General features: G+C 39.4%; 2 protein-coding genes across 4 annotated transcripts in view; one reads left to right on the plus strand and one right to left on the minus strand.

Annotated features, from left to right (window-relative positions):
• Positions 1-72: 72 nt before the first annotated feature.
• Positions 73-2,761, plus strand: parp11 (poly(ADP-ribose) polymerase family member 11). The gene is made up of 7 exons (XM_026327137.1): positions 73-431; positions 550-664; positions 751-820; positions 956-1,019; positions 1,572-1,705; positions 1,798-1,949; positions 2,070-2,761. Exons 1-7 carry the CDS (start codon positions 336-338, stop codon positions 2,327-2,329), a joined length of 891 nt encoding a protein of 296 aa, XP_026182922.1. The 5' UTR covers positions 73-335; the 3' UTR covers positions 2,330-2,761.
• Positions 2,762-5,380: 2,619 nt separating this feature from the next.
• Positions 5,381-16,013, minus strand: part of tmtc2a (transmembrane O-mannosyltransferase targeting cadherins 2a) — a 44,022-nt gene continuing 33,389 nt past the window's right edge. For all 3 annotated transcript variants that reach the window (XM_026327426.1, XM_026327428.1, XM_026327427.1), the window contains exons 10-13: positions 13,721-13,802; positions 11,771-11,885; positions 10,128-10,191; positions 5,381-6,972 (exon numbers count right to left, since the gene is read on the minus strand). In XM_026327426.1, the coding sequence (XP_026183211.1) occupies positions 6,769-6,972; positions 10,128-10,191; positions 11,771-11,885; positions 13,721-13,802 (465 nt within the window). In that variant the 3' untranslated portion in view covers positions 5,381-6,768. The remainder of the gene's footprint in view (positions 6,973-10,127; positions 10,192-11,770; positions 11,886-13,720; positions 13,803-16,013) is intronic.

The following is a 16,013-nucleotide window of genomic DNA, read 5'->3' on the forward strand; positions in this document are numbered from 1 at the left end:
AATTTTACAATATTTGCCCATTCACCCAATCGCACACTGGTGGAACAGCTACCAGGGATTGGGGTTCAGTGTCTTACCCAAGGGTACTTATATGTGGACCAGTGAAGCTTGAATATATGTCAGAGTAGAATTGTAGTTTAACAGTGTCACATGCTCTTCCGTGTGCCTTTAAGAAAGGCAGTCTACCTCAGAAGGCGTGGCTATAAAGGACTTTTAATTCATGTTTCACAATAACCTGTCAGCTATATCAGTCCTGAATGAACTAGATAAGGTCAGCTTTAAAACTTATTCATCTGTTTTTATGTTATCATCTGCTTTGGTTCTTCTTTTTTTCAATGTGTGACAACGAGGATGTGGAGTTCATGGACACTTCAGACACCACATGGAGCTGGTATTACCTGGCAGACTGTGGAAGGTGGCACCAATTTGAGGTGAATTGTTTCTAACCTTTCTGTAGATCAGAGTCCAGTGCTTTGAACAAAGTCATGTAGAGCTGATACACTCTCGGAGGTATATCTAACCCTCTGTTACTGTCTGTCTACCCTGCAGGATGACCCAGATAACACCCTCAGCAGTGACCATATTGAGAGTTATTACCTGAAAAACTCAAAAGGGGTTTTAAATACATCTTCGACTACCTCTCGCATCAAAATCGACTTCTCTGGTATTTTTATATATTGTCTTATTCAACTAAAGTCCTTGTTTGCCTGTAAAGAGCTTGGCTGACATTATATATGTGTTCATATGCAGCAATGTTAGAGACTGACCTCTCCACAGGAAGGCAAAGAAGAATCCACAGGGGCTACAACATACAGAGAAGGTGAGATGAGGCTGAAAATAGCAAATAATCTACACTTACAACAGTGAGCCATGGACAAGTCAGGCTTCAGTATAGTTTCCTGCAAAATGAAAGTGAAACTGTCTAAACAAATCTATTTACTCTTACTTCCCACAGTTGTTCCTGCTTCACTATTGCTCCTGTGTTCTGGGACATGGTTGATCTTACACGTCCATATCAGGTGACAGTGACAGACATTTACAAAAAAAACATGTAGCGAATCTCAACCAAGAAATTATTACAGTACTGCGATCTGAGTGACAAAGGAATGATGCTCTGTACTCTACTGTCAGTGTTTTCAGTTCAACTACAATGAAAGGCTTGGATTTCAGTGCTGAGCTTGTATTTAAAGCTGTCAGAGAGATCAGTATGCAAATGTCATCCGCTGTCACAATCTCTGTAAAGTTCCTGAACTCTGTGACTCGATGCAGCCAGTTGAAGCTGTGTTTAGCCTATCAGTACAGGTTCTTATTGAAGTCCAATAGTATAAATAGAGTTTTAGCCTCCATAACACTACAAATAAACCTGCACGAAATGTCAGAAACTTAGAAAAGAGTATCATCCAGGAACATTTTGATGAAGAAAATGCTCCAGTTCATCTTGTATTAGTCAGTTGTCAGATTTGACTTTTTTCAGATTGTTTTTAGTTTCAGTCACTGGAGTTCACAATTTATCTGCTTTTGTTTTTGAAGTGAAGCCTCTATTAAATGTGTATCTGTAATGTGTATTGCAGCTAATCTCCCTGAGTGAACTCACCCCTGAGTACAAGACTGTGGCAGCTTATGTGAAGGATGACGGACTGTTGGACAAACCTATTGAATCAATCAGCAGGATCCAGAATTTGGACCTTTGGGAAATGTATTGTAGGTAAGAAGGTCTTGAACTTTTACTTTCTCCTTTCCCTCCATCATTCTCTTCTTTTGGTAATTTCAGTTCTTTTTTCTGTATTTGTGTCAAAGGAAAAAGAAACAACTAATGAGGATTCAAGGTGTCAAAGAAATTCAAGAGAGAAGACTTTTTCATGGGACTGACAGCAGTAATGTTGAGAGCATTTGCAAGTATAACTTTGATGTACGGTTAGCTGGACGACATGGTCACACATATGGCAAGGGTGAGTTCAATTATAGTCTGTGCAAAAGCATAGAGCATATATGCTACATAAACAATTATCAAGTTGGTCTAACCAGAGTTGAACAAGTTCAGCTGATGTGACTTTGTTTGCTTTTTGTAGGAGTATACTTTGCCAAATATGCAACATATGCAGACAGATACAGCAGAAGCAACATGCAGTCTGGACACACTAAAATAGTATTTTTAGCTCGGGTGATAATCGGAAAATCAACGGTTGGACAATCTCATTTCCGAAAACCTGATCATGGAAGTTCTGACAACAAACACAACAGCTGTGTGGATGATGACAGATGTCCCCATATTTTTGTTATTTTTGATTCAAATCAAATATATCCAGAGTATTTGATTCACTACAGATGACGCCAAAAGGATCTTGCGCTGTGGCCATGACGACCTCAGACTGTATGGTGGGTGAAATCTTTTGCAGCTTGTTTTTACAGTTTTACAGCATTTAATTTACTTTAAAAATAAATAATTAAAAATAAAATAAAAATTAAGTATTTTATTTATTAAAAATAATATACTGTAAAGTTTGAAGAGTACAGTCTACATAATAAAGCATTGACACAGGAACAGTTCATTTGTGGATGCCACAAAAGCTGTGTTTACACACATTTAGTTATTTTAAAAGAGTACTACTATAAATTCCACTAGTTTAGATACTGAGAGGTGCTGGTCATATTTGTTTACATATAAACAGAAGAAGAACAGAAGAAGAGCTTAATAAATATGCTTCCTGGGAGAACTAAACCAAAGTCTACATGTTTTTATTCCTGTTCCAATTTTTCATCAGCTTTTCATTTTTATTGGGCAAACAAGGCTTCACTCTGATTCACCTCAGATCTCCATATTCCCATCATCTCTACTGAATTATTTACATTAATAAATATGTTTAAAAAAAATAAAGAGAAACCAGTGATTTGATGCATGGTTAAAAAATATTACTTAGAAAGTTCATGTGACTATATTTTTACATAATAATGAGGTTTCTCTAAATATTTGTCAAGTTGATGACTAATCATTGTCTTTTTCTTTTCCCTGCCAAACTACGTCATCACACATGACGTCAACCAGTTTTGCCATTCACACCTTCCCATTGCCATTCACTATGATCACAATGAGCAAATAAGCCTTTTAATAATATTCACATAACGTGTTCTATGTACTCTGTGACCAGCTCTGATTGCAGTGTCAGTATAGTTACTGTTTGCTGAGTCATCAAATATATCAGGCCTGTTTTTCCAGTTCACTCACCTTCACTTTGGTCAGAGCTACCTTGAAGTACTTTTTGTAAGAAGGGAAGGTAGCTCTACTTTATCGCCAGCAGAGGTCGCTGTTGACACACACAATAATTTTTAAAAAGAGTTTGATCTCCTGCCACTGGTCAGTACTGGCAGGTTGATATCATTTACAGAGCCTATCCTTTCCCAGAGTTTATTTCAGGTTTATGTCTGCTCACGTGTGAATAACTGTCTGCAGAGACAGTTCACTGGCAGGTGAGTGTGAAGTAACAAGCATTGACTGTCTTTACTTAAGGTAAATGTTACCCAGCTGTAATTAGAAAGGATCCTTACAGCACATGTATTTTTCATGTCAGTGTAAATGAATGTGAAAGGGCAAAAATGAAGATCAAACATGGTCACATTAGGATGTTTCCCAGGTTTCCCTTGTTCTATATGATGTTTTACACTAATTCCTGGAATAGAGGATCCTACAGACTGTTTGTCCCTTATGAGCGCCCCCACTGGTGTCGTCACAATCGCGCAGGAAGGAAGAAGAAGGGGTTATCAAAGTGTTTCCCCGATGAGTGTCAAGCTAGTGTGACCTGGGAAATCCAGAGACCATATGGGACCTGGCTTACGAATACAGAAGCTCGGTTTCTTTTTTTTCCCTCCACAGTCGTCAAAGGACACTACTTTCTCATCCAGTCGTGATGGGTTTTCTCGCTACAGATAGATATTTAGAAAACTAACTTTCTAAAATGTTGTACATGCAGTTTTTCTGATCATAAGTTCATTAAAACAAGGATTTATTTTATTTTGACATACAGTAGGTTATTTATATTAATATACTTGTGGTCTTAAAACATCAAAATCACTTCACTGTGCAGTGCAAATTAAAAATATTAGCCTCCCTTACTTTCAAATGACTCTCCCATACTCAGGCACATTTGCTCCATATTATATGACACAAATGTGCATTATGTGTGTGTGTGTGTGTGTGTCTGGCTTTTTATTGGTAGTTTATTTTAGATAGAACTGCTTTCTGGAGCCAGTATTTGGTCCTGTGGGCAAGATGGACAGATTCAGTGATGAGTTTAGCAGATGGTGCTTCCTTCTATGCATAACAAACACATTTTTAATTCAGATATTGTTACATAACAAAATATGTCTTCACAGATGCATGCTAAGTTCCACTCCATACTTTGAAGTGTGTTTCCAACTGGGGCTGTGAGTTCTTGCAGTGAATAAGTGAGTCAAGTTTAATGTCCTCTTGAATATTTACAGCTTGGTTTGCTCAAAGTCTGGCGTGCGACAAGAAGCTCTTTGATGTCTGCTCGATCAGATATCAACATGTCGAGCTTGTGAACTGATGACGTCTAATTAGCAGAGAGACAGTGGCACTTTTTTCTGCCAGCCAACACAAGGTAACAGGTCCAGAGAGAATTTAGTTCTACATTTTTTAACAGTCTCAAGATTTCAAACGCTGAAAGATGTATTTAGAAATCTTAATTGAACAACACAAAACCTGCAGACTAGTTCAGGACAACAGATAAACGACTGCTTCTCTCACACTGACTCTGCTAAATATGTGCATCCAAAGCACTCCTTGCATATTTAAGCAAGTCCCTCAGAAAAACTGCCCCAAAATGGCCACACACACCAACAAAGCAGTAAACAGGCTATGGAGGTGGCAAAAATACATTTTTGAATGTGACAAAAAAAAAAAAAAAAGAAATCATCAGATCAACTTACAGACACTGTGCTTTCACAGACATAAATAGACTATCAGTGATGACCAATCAGTACAGCAGGTCCCAGCACCACAAGGTCTTCCTCATGAGCTTAATTAACCCACCTGGGTCTGATTACTCAACTCTGCATGAAGGGCAGAATATCAACAAAAGTGTTTCTGTGTGTGTGTGTGTGTGTGTGTGCAGCATTCATGCATGACCACATTATTCCTACTAATCAACTATTACTTTTTATTGTTATGAATTGCAAATAATTGTTGGATGTTTTGTCACATAAATTTAGATGCTGTTGTGTTAATTTACATGTTAAAATATTCTAATGTTCTGAGCTGAATATATGTTGTACGACATCACTCTGCTGCGAGCAAAAATCATGTTTTTTTTTTTTATTATGGAAAAAAGTTCACTTTTCTTTACAAAACACGACACAATTTCAGTTACACGTCTCCTATAATTTAACCAAACATCACAATCATCAAAAACATCTAACAATGTTTTTAAGAAGCTCTCTCTGTGTCACAAACCCATACTGTGACAGGAATCACAACCTGATGTCCCTGAGCAGAGAGAAAAAAATACGTATATAACAACCATTGTAATGTTATTGTAATGTTTTCTACTGTGGCCTATTCATGTGGAGGAACGAGAGAGGATGGGCTGATGTGACAGTGGAACTGCGCAGTGTTGGCATTTTCACATAAAATAACATTAATAAATTAAATTGGATCTTTTTGATCACATGAAAGGAAACACCTTCATTTGTCGCAAGGAACACAACAATTACATGACAACAGTTCTTGCTTGGCACAAGAGGCGTGAAGACTCAGTACAAGCTTTGGCACCGCTGAGGAGTTTTCTCGTCATCTGTTTTCATTTTTACAGTCACAAGCATTTAAAATGCACCTGGTACAAGCAATCTTCAGTGACTGGGACAACAGAAAGTGACTGACTATGCATTATGAAATCAAACATGTTACTTAACTGGAGCAAAATACTGTACAGCGCTGTATTAAAGGGTGGTACCTGAAGATGTCTATGCACTGGCATGCTTTGTATGCTATTAATTACTGTGTTAAGAGTAAGTGAGTAAGTTCAAGGCTAGATCACCCTGAGAGTAATTATTCAGGGATCTCATGTTTACATTTTTGCTTTTTCTAAATTATAATGTTCAATCCCAACCAACGCTGACTTAAGTGACATCACTTCAGGCGATCTGTCGGATTTCCGTAGCGACAAAAAGCTTCATACAACTGTAAACGAACTTTGTTCAAAATGGGTGGAGTTCCCCCCTTTAAGACAAATCAGCTGATAATAATGATATTTATAAAAGACAAAATAATCCACCACTCATCAGTGCTGACAACTTAAAAACCCATTCTAAAGAAATGATTATTTAAATAGTTTCACTATATCCCGTTTCAAATTACGTGCTGTAAAACATATCCAGATTTTTAGTCATAGTGAAACAACCAGTTGCTATTGGAGATCTTTGTATTTAAGTGGAATTTGCTGTTATTTGCCTTTTACTTCAATGTGTAATTTAACAACTAAGCATCACATTATAAAATGTATAGAAAAGGTGACATTAGTTTTGCCACCATACAGCACAGGCGGTGACATATTGAAGGGCCGAACCTGCCTGTTGTATTCCAAACCAAGCTTCGAACTATCCCCCCCACACATCACAGGCCAACAATCAAAGAAATTGTCTTTCCCGTCTTGTACAGAGAACTTTTAGCATCCAGCTTTTTTATACCCTGTCCTGCTTCAGTCTCTGGAGGACACTATGTCATCACTGAGGGATCCTTGCCGCGTCTCCGGCTGTTCAAAGATCGCTCTTCTGCACACCAGGCGCACGCTTAGTCCTGAGACCCTGCCTCTCCATGATGTTCCACAGCTTGCGCAGGTTGGACTGGGTAATGACATCATCAGGTTTGAGATGGAGCGCACGCAGGTAGTTGGCCTCCGCTTCGGGAAGTTTCCCATTCAGGTGGAGGATGGCACCAAGATTCATTAGAGCAGCCGGGTACTGAGAGAGGGACACAGGGAGGAAATAGTCAAAACAGTAGAAATGGAGACAGATTTACTTATTACAGTATTTATAGTGAAGGGAGGTTTTGCAGTGTTGAGTTACTGGGATATTCTATTTCTGGCAACCATGTTAACCTTGAATTGATCTATTTGGACGAGTTATTTTAAACTCACCCTCCTCAGTTCTACATTTGACACAGCTATATGGTCAGGTTTCTATGCTGCATAAAAGCAAGTGCTCTGATGAAATTTGCTTAAGACAAATTTGTATTAAATTTGTTCCACAGTACAGAGTCAGGCATGGTAGCTACAGATTGTGTGTGGGCAGCGCTGAGTATTTTTATACTCTGAATGAACAAGCCCATTTAAAGGTGTGTTTCTGGACTCATAGTTAATAAAATACCAACTTTTGAAGTTGCAAAGTGAAACCATCTGTTCTTGAATTGTGGGCCAGTCGTGGAAATGTACAAAATCTAAATCATAAACATGACTGTCAGTGAGCCATAACTAAAAAACACACCCAAATCTCATAATAAAACTCATCTTCACCTCAGCCCCCAGACTCGGCTTTGTTCTTAGGCCTGTGTCCTACTGTATGACCCAAGGTTAGCAGCTTGGCAACTAGTCGATAGATATACTCTCCACAATCACAACTGTTCGTCTCTTCTTAACACTGATCCTTCACTTGTTTACATTCCACTGGGTGCTCACCTAATCCAACAAATGAACTTGTACTGAGCTGGAATGTTTCAAGGTGTGGTCTGGAAGCTGCAGGGAAATGCAGTTTTTCAGTGAGAGAAGATGAGATCCCCCCTTCAGTGGGTGTTTGTTGTTCAACAAATGACAAATTTAAGCAATTACATCTTAAGGCCCTTCACAAGCTTGTTGAGCATTTCATTCATAGAGGTTAAAAAAGCCAGAAATTGTAAGCAGCTGGGCAGTAAGAAGAAGGCAGCCAGACAGTAAGTAAATCTCTCTTTTTTTTTTTTTTTGTTTTGCTTTTGTCTGAGAAAATGAGAAAATGACTTCTGAAGTTGGGACATTCTTGATGTAATACACTCTCAGTAATGAAACAATGCAAGATCTTGACCTTCAGAACACTGGATATAAACTTCAGCTTTTAAAATGCACCGTCCTTTGAGTTACTGTGGACAAAAATCACACTAGCTACATTATAATCTTTAAGATTTTCATAAAATCAAATCTTATAGTAATTACACACAAATAGTTTTCTTCAACAGCAATTTCATGTATTTGTCTTCTGTAATTACCTCTAGTAGTCCACCACTGCCACCCTGGGATTCATAAGAAACAAGGTGGCATATAATCCAGTGTAATTTTGTGCAATATTGAGATTAACATTAACTTGGTGCCAATGCTAATGCTGTTGCATTAAACCACAATTGTTGTTTCCATGGCAACCAGAGGTGTCGTTTATGAATACAAATTTTAAGTAAAACAAAGTATGTCCCTTTGTGGTCTCGCAAATGTGCAACCCACACCCCTTACAAAACACACCCACGCTAAGGGGGCTGAGGAAGACAAAAGACCTTAGCAAATCCCCCCAAAATTGAAAATGTTTATTTTTAATACATTTTTATAAATATTAGGCAGACGTAATGTAGACAAAGTATGAAGTGTTAGGGTTAAGGTTGGGGTAGGGGTTGGGGTTTAGGGGTTAGGGATAGGATTAGGTGTATTTTGTAGGGGGTGTGGTGTGCACTGTCTATGAGGCTGCAGATGAACCCTTGTCATCATGCCAAGGAAGGTTTTTAATTTGTGTGGACCACAGTGCATACTACAACCTAATTACTCACAGTATTACCAGTCATTAAGCATAGTCAGAGATGAATCTCTATCTGAATAATGTAAATGAAACATTCAAGTTTGTGTGTGTGTGTGTATAAAATGAAAAATTCTCTTGCACCTCCCTCCGGAGGCCCAAAGTCTTTGCCTTTCTTAGCACGCAGAGCCAGCACTGAATCTTTCATGACCTGGAAGCTATTGGATTAAGCTGATATTTGGTAGACTGTCAATCACTAAGCAGACGTGCGGGGAAAATGTCAAGAGACAAAAGGTGCTTTACTTGGGACAAGTGATAAGAGAAGTGTTCAGTGTGTCTGAATTAGCGCATGAAGGCTTCCAGACTGTGAATTATAATGACTGTCACTTTCAGGTAGCTTCTTCTTTACAGAAAAGAAAACAAACATATGCCTTTCTAAACCCGAACAGACAACCAGCATTCTCCTCTTCTATGGTTTTACGCAGCTTATGAGGCTTAAACAGGATATAAACAGACAGACAAGCTTCATCTAAAAAGCAGTAGATGTGATTTCCCATGTGATACCTCTGCAGTTTTCAGGGGCGACGTGTAAAAACTGTATAGTAGTTCAGCTAATGTGAAGAAAATATAAATAAACATGCAATCTAAACACTACTACACTACAGTCTAATTGAAATAAATTCCCAAACTATTTCTAATTAATTCTATATGATTAAGTGAACTGTTGCAGGTTTGGGTTATGCTTCCACAATGTAGATGAAAGTCTAAGCATCATAAGTCACAGAGCACGCGGTCACTAAGCAGACTAACATGACAAATGGCTGCAGGAAGCTCCTTGTTGGTCTTGTCAAAAAACACAGAGGTTTCTATGACGGTAAATTACCCCTCTCAGACCGGTCCACGCACAGTGTTTCTTTGAAGTGACTGATTCATAGAGGCAGAAACAGGATACAATGCCCCTCCGCTTCCTCAACCGCATGCGCTAACATCAACAGATGTGATATCCCACAATGCTCTGTTCTGCTGTACCACGATGATCAAGCGTTTACTGTCAGTGCTCAGTGTGTGAATTCAATATCAGGCGACAGTAACCACTGAACTCGTTTCTCTTTGGGAATTTGTTCTTTCCATAAACACATCGAGACACCAGTTCACAGCCATGAACTATACAGTTTTTCCTTTTTATATTCAGCTGTATCACTGTTTGCCAGAAACAACAGTACTCTAACACTAATGTCAGAATGATGAGTAAAACATAGCATGTTGTAAATTGAATTTAAAGTGCAGGTGTGTGTGTGTGTGTGTGTGTGTGTGTGCGCGCATGCATTTCCATAATAAGTGTGAACAGGCTCACTAGTCTAGGTACTTACATCTGGTCTGAGGCTGGCTGCACGCTCATACTGCCTCTCTGCTGCCTCATTGAGACTCGCCTGTCTGAAGAGGAAGAAGAACAGAGGGAGTGAGAGTAAAACATTTACAAGATTTCTATTGCGTTCATATTCATATTCATATTCACTGATTCATCCTATACAACTGTATAATTGGTCAGGAAGTTAACAGTAGTCTCTGAATAAAAGATGTTTTTACTGTAATTTGGTAGCCACTGGATGGCACAGATCATCATTTGACTGCAGCAAAGTCAAAATGTTTTTTATATGAACTTGTAAAATACTTTAGCTTCTAATACAATCATTAGGAAACAATGTTCTGTCAGGTGCTTAATCTTATAACTGCAAAAAGAGCTTACAGCTCATGCTGTAGTTCACCACACAGTTAGTTTAGAGAGCAGTACCTCACTGTATATTATATATTACACAGTATAGTAATTATTCATTGGTATGAGGAGTATGAATGACTACAGATGGCAATGATGCCAAAAAAAAGTTCCCCCTTTCATGTTACTGGTGGACACATAACATGGTCCATACATATAATTTTCCAAGGAACTGGTCTTTGTTGTCAAAGGGATTATTACAGGGTTTACTGACTTTTGTTATTTGTTATTTTGTAGTGTCCTTGTAGTAGTAATGTAGTGTTTTATTTGGTCAAGTGCTAGAAAGTTACAAAACAATAAGATTCAAGATTAGGAAAGAATCATTAGGTATAGGGTTGAGAGCTATAGTCATATTTACTCTTCATTAGTTAATCTCAACCATGAAAAATGAACCACTTTATTGGCAAATTACTTATCAGATCACCAACTCTTCGCATGATTTGTATTTATTGTGTTTAAGGGTTGGCTGATGTTCAAACGTGTACACGAAGCAGGCCAAGCTTTCCAGCTCACCTTCACTCCCAGTGGAGCAGCTTTATCTTTAAATCCAGCTAATGGCAGGTGTGTGTCACATCCATTAAACCCTAATCCTAATCCATCTGGGTTTATGTCACAGCGAGTCTCAGCAGTAAATCACCATTCAGACCAGAATAAAGCAGAACAATCTGTCATTTAGATTTACATTTCCAAAGAAAACCACAGCCAAAGCGTGAGGCTTTTAACTTTTTACAAATCCTCTGTGGTGTTGCTTTTATGGTGGATGCTAGAGGACAGTAATGGTTTTTCCAGATAAAGAGCAAAATGGATTTAAACCACAATATTCCCTTCAGTTGCTGGGAGCAGAGAACATTTACAGTCGCTTTTGACAAGTTCTAAGACTTATATGCTGTCTGTGAATCTGCTTGCCAAACTTCAAGGGAATATTCTCCAGTGGCACAAACACTGGAATAAAACATCATGATGATAGACTGGAACTATACTGCTGTTTATATAGGTAATTCATAATAGCTTTTATGACATCTATTTCCATAGAGAGGGCATTTACAATTCTATAGAGTTGGTATAATTCATATTTCAAAGACGGTTGTTAAATGGTAGTAGTAAAGAATAAACCCACAACTGATGAAGTGGCACAGCAGCAAACACGTGTTCAAAAGCCTTAATTTACTTGTATGTTTATTCTGCATGGTATGCTTTTTCAAGTGGGGAAAAAATGACATCATCACTTGTTTAGCCAACCTGAGCATGTGAGCAGCACTGAAAACCACATCGAACTCTGAACTGTCCAGCTCCGCAGCTCTCTCCGCCATCTCTGCAGCCTCACTGAGACGAGCCTGTTCCAGCAGAAACTGACCTGGAGAGGGAGGGGGAGGGGAGAGGGAGGAAGGGGGGCACAGACAAAGTCTGATTAGTTTCAGGGGGTTGCACAAGTTCTGCTTAGTATTTTTTTGACCCACTTAGTATTTTTTTTACTCACTCTTTGATCTCCTTTAGTAATCCTGACTTGTAGGGCCACCAAAAAGTTGTGGTTTCACATGAATATATCTCAGCTACTCTTGGCCATTAAACCTGGTTCAGAAACTGATGGTACAGACTAGGAGTGGTACTGAGAGGTCAGGAAAGATGGGGAAAGCTTGCAGAAAAGCAACAACAGGCAAAGATGGAGACTGGTGGGGAAACAAAGGAAGATGAAGGGACGCAGTGAAAGAGATGAGTGCCACTGGAGATACAACAAGGAGGCAGAGATGGCGACAGAGACAGTGGAAGAGTGACGGATAGTTGTTGTGCTCACAGAAGAGACCAAAGTATTTCATGTGTTTTCCTGTGGGAGTCTGGCCACCTGGTGTGGCACCCACAAGCGCCTGCCTCCTTGCTGTAAATAACAGGCGTGCCCAACTGCAGATGTTACTGAATGTAGGAAGAGGGGAATGTCGGGAAGCTCCAATGAGGTGTTTGTCTGATTTTCTGTTTTTGCACTGAAGACCTTTACCTGAGTGCAAATTCCAAAAACAAGCTATTACATGCCAAAGCAAACCGGGTCGTACTGTATGATTGACAGTTTGCATTGTGTTATTGTGACTGAAGCAGCAAAGTTGGCCTGGTCTTAGCTATTAGCCTCTGTGTTTTCAGGTCATTGAACTCTCTCATATGTGTGCCTGTGTGTTTGCATCTCTTAGGTTATAATGTGAATAGATATCATCACCCCTTAGACACTCACACCTGGAGCTCATCCATTGAACCCAGGACAGCTTAAGGAGCCAGATTTGCGATAAAGGGAGGGAACCAGCCCAAACAAACATTACTTATAGCAAGAAGCTACAAGATAACACTGAAATAAGAAAATTCCCAGATAGGCATAGGGAGGGAAACACTGTAAGAAGGGGAAACAGCTTGGTCCAAAGACAGCAACCCAGTCCTTGCCTGGGACTAAACTAAACTGAAACCCCATGATATCGAGTGCAGAGAAAGCACGAGAAGGAACAGAGAAAGATAAGGAACAGGAGAAAGGGGCAAAGCACAGTGGTGTTTTCAATGAGGCAGGACAGATTTCGTTTCCTATGAATATCCCAGAGATAGTGACATGGAGCAGCATGGAGCCTCCAAACTGATATGAAAAGCTGCATTAACACTGGAACAATGTTTTACTCTGTGCTACGCATGGTAAACAGTGTACTCTGATCCAGTCTCCTCACTCAGATAAACACAGCATACGTGCCTGTTTGCACCATCTGCACAACCTCAACCATCTCCAACACTCCCAGCACAGCCAAAAGCAGAAATATAATGGCAGTGCCTTACCCCAATTATTTTTGAAACATGATAAAAAGTAAAGGGTTTGACAATTACAAATGATTTGATTCTTACCAAAAACACTATCACGTCACATTAGCAATGGACTTGGATTTTCAACAAAAATTGTGAAATGATCTAGTTTATTTATGTTATGTGACTCTGTACAGTGTCTTATGAGCCCTGCCTGATTATTATCCCAAGTACAGCTCACTGCAGCAAACCCTGTTCATTACAGGGAAGACTACAAGACTAGAAAAAATAGAGAAAATGACTTCAAATGTTATTTTCAGTCAACCAGACAGACATTATGGAAGACTGAGACATTCTTATTTTTATGACTCTAATGTCTAACGGTTTATAATGTCTATAAATAAATCCTTTAACATCTATTCTTACCATAGTGCATGTAGCAGTTTCCTTTGGTTGGGTCTAGTTGAATAGCTCTCAGGTAGTACTTCTCTGCTTCTGGCTTCTGCCCCTAAAAGGAAAAGGATGGAAATAACTGATTACACCTGATATTTGACTTGTTTTGTGATGGCATGTGGGACATTTGAACCTTTTTTTTTTGACCAGTACTATATGTATACTAGGTGTCATGGGGTCCAAACACCCGACAAAACAGATTCATCCCTAATTTGCATGTGCTGAAGTGTCTCTTAGGTTAAGAACTCTACCTAAAAGCCAAAAATAAAAACATATATGTTAAGTTTTTTTTTCTCCATTGGCCAATTGATCATTAAGTGTAAAAATTGCGAACCAAAGAATGAAGAGCATTTTTTTTATGAAATAATATGACCATTATTGTAAAACCACAAATGTAATATATAAAATAATTTAAGTAAACTGAATTTTAAATCAAAGATGACTTGACAAAAACTCTTTTATATTTTAATGCATCATGGTTCAGTGTTGTTTTAGTGCACAGTGATGCATCAGCTGAGGCACAGCAACCCTGCTGTTAAGTTTCAGCAGGAAACCGAAGCTCATAAAGATCACAGTACCCCATCTCCCATGACTAATCTTTGATGAAAAACCTTCAATGTGTGTGTGTATGTGTGTGTGTGTGTGTGTCTGAAACCGAACTCAGCAAGATGCTGCTTCTGTGCATGAGGTAATTTCTCCACCTCTTTTTGTTTCATGCTTCAGCACTGATTGCTTCCATATTGCCAATGGACTTGCCATGCAACAAGAAATGAGAGGACTGGGCATATTAGGTTTGCTTCATTAGCTTTTTCCCATGCCTGCAATCGCTCTAAATGAGGAAGTGAATACTGGGCCTAGATGGCTTATTTCACATTTTCTTTGGCTTATTTCTTTTCTGGATTAAATGAATCCTTTTCCTCGGTCATCTATCAGAACTCAAAGTAGAGCTGTTCATACATTAGCATTTAACAGATGGTTGAAAGGTGTCAGGGCACTGTTGAGATTAAGAATTATCATATGCCCTTTACTAACAGATTTACTGTGTATGCATTTCTGTATGAAAACGCCTCCCAAATAAGCAGTCTGAATGTGGTGAAACTGGAAATATGTCACTGGTATCAATGAGTAGCCTTCCACAGAGAGTGCTTGTAGTTGGTAATAGTGCTGATTGTATCTAGATACACATAAATCAGCTTAGTGTTACTCGACTCTTCTGACAGACAGCAGGGCTCTAATGTTACACTAGATTTCTTCGTAAGCTCTTTGACCCTGGGCGGGATAAAACTTTAGGCTTTGGGAGATGCACTTGTTATTTCCTGAGGGATGCGGAGGGTTACAAGACTATCAGTTTCCAGCTTTTTTGTCTGTCTCTTCTTGGAGAGGGTCACTCTGAAAGTTAGTGTGTAGAGGAAAACCACACTACAGTGTATGTAGGGTTGAACCACAGTACAAGATTTCAGTTTGACCTTTCCTACTCGTGTCTCTACTGTCGACTGACTCCATCAGGATGGCCAAAAGTACAGCTGATGGACTGATTCAATAAGGAAGTTCGGTAATTGCATTATAAGCTTGTCCACTGGCCCATTGTCCAGGGTGCATCCAATCTCCTGTTCTTTAAGCCATGTAGCAGTGGAGGGGGCCTCTCTGTGAGTCAGGGCCCCGCATGGATGTAGAGCCCCGAGCCTTAGGGAGCACAGCAGATGTCCAGCCACATCGGGCGACTCTAATTTAAACCTGTGCTTTAGGTGTATGTGTGTGTGTATTATGTATATCTTCAAATCTTTCAGCAAAGAGGGGAAATGATCAGAACTAAGGCTAAAAGCCCGTGAGGGTTACAGCTGCAAGTGTGTATGAGTGTGTCCGAGGTAAGGCGCTGCGGATTGGTTGTGTCTTCACTCAGTACCCGAGGCTGTGGAAGAAAAGAGGTCAAACATCTCGGGAGAGGTTGCAAGAGGCCACACAGTTCAGTTCCCACATCTAAACTTGACTCAGCTGTGAACACACTGTTGTCACATAAATGTGTTTTTGTTTTCATGGAATTGGACAGGAAGTGTGAGCACAAGGTGACGTTTGGGAGAAGTTGGTCAAACTTATGTGCCCTTGATGTTCTCTAAAACTCACATGCATATCCAGACACACACAGTGAGAGACAGAAAAAAACACAGATTATCTGGAACTGATCCACTCACAGAGGGAACGCTTTCATCTACACCAGACAAACTCCCCACGTCTCTGACCTTCAGATATGAATTCATACAGCTTCTAT

Source organism: Mastacembelus armatus, chromosome 23 (assembly GCF_900324485.2).
Source record: "Mastacembelus armatus chromosome 23, fMasArm1.2, whole genome shotgun sequence".
Classification (NCBI taxonomy): domain Eukaryota; kingdom Metazoa; phylum Chordata; class Actinopteri; order Synbranchiformes; family Mastacembelidae; genus Mastacembelus; species Mastacembelus armatus.

Bases quoted from the DNA above. Each gene is read 5' to 3' on its own strand.
- parp11 (XM_026327137.1), top strand. From the start codon at position 336: ATGTGTGACAACGAGGATGTGGAGTTCATGGACACTTCAGACACCACA. The intron at 432-549 runs GTGAATTGTTTC...TCTACCCTGCAG, and splicing joins GAAGGTGGCACCAATTTGAG to GATGACCCAGATAACACCCT. The intron at 1,950-2,069 runs GTGAGTTCAATT...TGCTTTTTGTAG, and splicing joins TGGTCACACATATGGCAAGG to GAGTATACTTTGCCAAATAT.